This window comes from Myotis davidii, unplaced genomic scaffold (genome assembly GCF_000327345.1).
Source record: "Myotis davidii unplaced genomic scaffold, ASM32734v1 scaffold452, whole genome shotgun sequence".
Classification (NCBI taxonomy): Eukaryota; Metazoa; Chordata; class Mammalia; order Chiroptera; family Vespertilionidae; genus Myotis; species Myotis davidii.
Window position 1 is genome coordinate 574,370 of NW_006284245.1, and position 4,633 is coordinate 579,002.

The 4,633-nt window shown below is 36.9% G+C and overlaps 1 protein-coding gene across 1 annotated transcript in view; it reads left to right on the forward strand.

Annotated features, from left to right (window-relative positions):
- Nucleotides 1-4,633, forward strand: part of PRKDC (protein kinase, DNA-activated, catalytic polypeptide) — a gene marked incomplete at its 5' end in the record, with an annotated part of 202,177 nt that overhangs the window by 163,153 nt on the left and 34,391 nt on the right. The window contains 1 exon segment of the mRNA XM_015568649.1: nucleotides 2,595-2,781. Coding sequence (XP_015424135.1) covers nucleotides 2,595-2,781 — 187 coding nt within the window.

Here is a 4,633-nt window from a genome sequence, read left to right on the forward strand (position 1 = left end):
TACTCCCGGCTGGGGGTGGGGTGGGGGGGGTAGGGAGAGGGCAGAGGAACTTCCTTAGTCGGATTTCCTTAGTGCTGCTGCGGAGGCAGGAGAGGCTCCCACCACCACTGCTACGCTCACCAGCCGTCAGCCCAGCTTGTGGCTGAGCAGCATTCCCACTGTGGGAGCGCATTGACCACCAGGGGACAGCTCCTGTGTTGAGCGTCTGCCCCTGGTAGTCAGTGTGCGTCATAGCAACCGTCCGATTTACATATTACCCTTTTATTGTATAGGATATAATATATATACACATACATGCATATGTGTGTGTATATATACATATATATATGTATATATACACATATATACACACACACACATATATATATCTCACCTTCCCAGGCTTGAGATCATTTTATTTTCCTCAACCTGTAACAACCCTGGGTAATCCAGAAGGCAGTTATTAATCATATATTTAAGAGAGGAGGTAATAGATCCAGAGAGGTTATAAATTATTTTGCACAAATATATACAGTAAGTAGGATTCAAGGACTCTGATCCCTCATGTGATAGTCTTGCCATTATATTTTAATTTACTTTTTATACTTTCAATTTTGTACACTTCTTTTACTTTTTATTTTGGGATAAGTTCTTACCTATAGAATGGTTGCAAGAAAAATAAAACTCTTCTGTGTACCTTTTACCCAGATTCACTGTTTTTTAAAAGTTGCCACATTAGCTTTTTAATTCTCTCTCCACATACACATTTATTTTCTGAACCATTTGAGGATAAGTTGTATACATAAGAACCCTTACCTCTTTACTTACCAGTGTACATTTCCTACAAAAAGTATTCTTTCAAAGAGTAATCACAGTGCAAGCATAATTTTACAGTTTTTATTTTTAATCTACAGCCTCAATTTAAGTTTTGTCAATTGTCACATTAAAGCCTTTTAAAGCATTTTCTCCCCTTCTAAGACAGGATCCAGTCCAGAGTTATATACTGCATTTAGTTGGTATATCTTTTAGTCTCCTTTAATTTGGAACAGTTCCTCAGGCATTTTTCATGACATTGACACTTTTGCGGAAGGTTCCTCAGTGTGTCTGTCTATGTATCCTTATGGTTGGCTGCATGCAGATGATGCACCCCTAGCCAGAGTACCACTGAAGTGGAGTATTCTTCTCAGGCTATCACATCTGGAAGCGCAGAGTGTCCATCTGCCTTTTACTGATAATCGTAATTTTGATTCCCTAGTTAAAATATTGTGCGGTCTCTCCAGTGTAAATGCCTGTTTATTTCCGTTGCAGCTTATAAGCAATGTGGGAGATACTTTGAGACTTGCATATATCCTGCTTCTCACTAGAACACTCTACTTTTCACACCTGTGCATTACTCTTAGCTCAGCCAGTCTTGACAATATTAGTTGCAAGGAGATAACTTCCCACTACTTGTTCCATGTTTATCGGTCTACGTCCTGTTGTGAGGAAGAGCCCTCCCTTCTCCCCATCTGTTCATTTATTTGTTTACTTAAATTTTAATTATCAATATAGAATCATGGACTCCAGTTTTATTTAATGGAGTGTAATCCATTATTGTCCTTAATTATTTCATGTTCAAATGGTCTCACATTTGACTAGCAAGAGCCCCTTCAAGCTGATATTCCAGGCACATCGTGCAAAATTATTCCCCAATGTCTTTTCTTCATCTAGAATCGTTACAGTTTTAGGTAGTTCTTACATTTAGATCTGCGAACCAGCGGAAGAGAATTTTTGTAGATGGTGTTGTTATTGGACTACACCAGTGGGATTCCTCCATTACTTGTACTTGCTTATTCTTATAATTAAAAATTCGAAACTTAGAAAAATAGTAGCAGCTCTTAGGAGGGAGGGAATGCCCTTGTATTGGGTGAGGGGGCAAGGAGCACAGAAGCAGGTAGATTACTAGAGAAGCTTGTATCTTTGGAATAACCACAGAAACAAAAGAAAGGTATATATGAGACATCCTAGTTTATCTGGCCACAGTTTTTCTAAGAAAATTGAAATTAGTTCCTGGATGAAGAGGAAATTAGTTGATATTTGAGCAGTGGTGAATTTTGTATGTTTGCCAGTATTGCTAACAATGAAAATAAAATCACTAGAACAAAGTCAAATATGTAAATTGTGGTACAAATAAAAAGAATTTTATAGCAATACAGTGTTATCTTTTAATATTTTCAGTGACTATAACCCGTTTGCTGCTTTATATTTTTCACCTTTGAGAGTAGAAGTTTAGATTGGGAGATATAAGGAGAAAAATGACTTTTGGCTCAATACAGGGTACTAGTATATTGTCCTTTAAGAGAGAAAATTGTGAGTTTAAATGCTTTATTTTTGTGGAGGTGGAGACGATAAATGATATCTGGAAAATTCTGTGAAATATCCTTGGTGATGTTTAAAGAGTTAATTAAGATGGAGATTAAATCTAGTACCTAGAGTGTACATATACAGTCCAGAAAATGAGCAAAATTTTAATAAATATAAAATTTTTGTCTGTAAATGCTATCCAGTAGTGTGGCCAATATGTCAAAGATTTCTTTCATGAGGTGTCAGTTCTCATTTTTCTTTGTTTTGTGTAGATGTTTCTTTCTCAGCAAAATAGAGGAGAAACTTACTCTTCCGGATGATCACAGTATGGACATAGATGGGGATGCAGATTCCAGTGACAGGATGGAAGGGCGGGAGCAGGAAGAAGACATTTGCTCTCTGGTCAAGAGCTGTAAGTTTTCCATGAAAATGAAGATGATAGAGAGCGCAAGGAAGCAGGTAGGTACTCAGATTTATGTCCTCTATTGTATCACAGGATTTTCTTAAATTACCTTCTTTTAAAACTTAGCTTTAAAAAAAAAAATCTGAATCTTAAAGATAATTGAGTATTTGGTTATTTTTCCTCTTTATAAGAAAATAAACACCTACTTAAAATTTTCCAGAAAGCTTCTAAAGTTTTTATATACTTGTTAATCATTTCAAAATAATTATTTTCACCCTAGCTGGTTTGGCTCATTGGATAGAGTGTTGGCCTGCAGACTGAAGTGTCCCTGGTTCAATTCTGGTCAAGGGCATATACCTCGGTTGCAGGTTCCTCCTGGGCCCTGGTCGGGGTGCATGCATGAGGCAAACAATTGATGTGTATCTCTCACATCGATAACTCTCTCTATCTTTCCCTCTCTCTTCCACTCTCTAAAAATAAATGGAAAAATATCCTTGGGTGAGGATTAAAAAAACAACCAAAATAATTATTTTCTGTTATTGAAAAAGAAAATAAGCTTAATATCAGGTTTGAGCTTTAGCAAAATGAATGCTTGCCAGTTAGTTACGAATTATATTTAGATTTAGTTTGTAGAATTCTATCATTTGATAATTCGACCCTTTATTAACATATAATCATGCTTTACTTAAAAGTTGCATATAAACTATTTAAGTGTATTAAATCATATTTGAACAGACTGGGAGAGCTTGTTTTTTTAATAACCCTAAATTGATTGCTATTATAAAGCAAAGAATGTTGCTTTCTACTTCTAGTAGAAGTAATAAATATTTCTGTTTTGTAAGTTTGTGTTCACGTATAGATTTTTCTCTGAGATAGCTGTTATATCATTTAGGAACCTTTATATTACAAATAACGGAAAACCCAACCCAAAGCAGCCCAAGTGAATAAAGGAGAGTTGTTAGTACCCATAAATGAAAAGTCTAGAAGAGCTAGCTTTCAAAGACTAGGACCTGCTTTCTCTCCCTGGGTTCTCCCGTCCACCGTAGTGGCTCAGTGCTCAGACTCTACAAAGCCGCACTCTCTGGCCGCTCCAGCTCACCCTTTGTGGTTGGAAATAGCTGTGAATGTTTTATCTCTTACTTCTTCCATACCACATCTTCCTGGAAATGGTTTTTCTTTTATTTCTTGGCAAAAATGAAACCAAACAAAAAAAGCATGTTTGGCTTTTTTTCCAGAAAGCACCAGCCATTGTCTCCCACTACTTTAGCTCGATTACAAGCAGGAGAGGCATCCATGACACATGGCTGAGGAGGGGTGCACGTAGCTTCTTAGTGGGAAGTCAGGGTGTTCATCCCAGATCGAGAGACAAAGAATGCTCTCTACTGCCACACTGCTGCTCAGAGCTCCCCACCTGGGGGAGCATGATGAGAAAAGAGGAGAAAAGAAATGGATCATAAATATATTGGAAATATGTGAAAATCACCAAAATACCTAAATATCTTTTATGTGGCACCTTGGCTTTTCAGAATTTTTCTGCAATACTCACACATAAAAATGGGATAAATAGAGTTAGTTATCAAGACCAGTAATGTTGGAGATGGAGAGAAAAGGAATAATTTAAGTCATCAGATGATATAAAACCTTCAGTTTATTTTAATTTACCTTCTCATACTCTTCAAAATGTCAAAAGTAGCAGAAGTGAAATTTGAGTTTTGCCTTTTTTTATTACCAAGCATTTCATTAGGTGCTAGAGATACCATGTTGAACAAAATAGAGACAAGTAGACAATTATAATACATAATATTAAAAACCTCATGGGAAGGACACCTGACGGTCTTACGGAAACAAAGGAAGCTTGGAGTAGAAGGTGATGTCTACGCTGGGAACTCAGGGATGAAACAGGGTAGC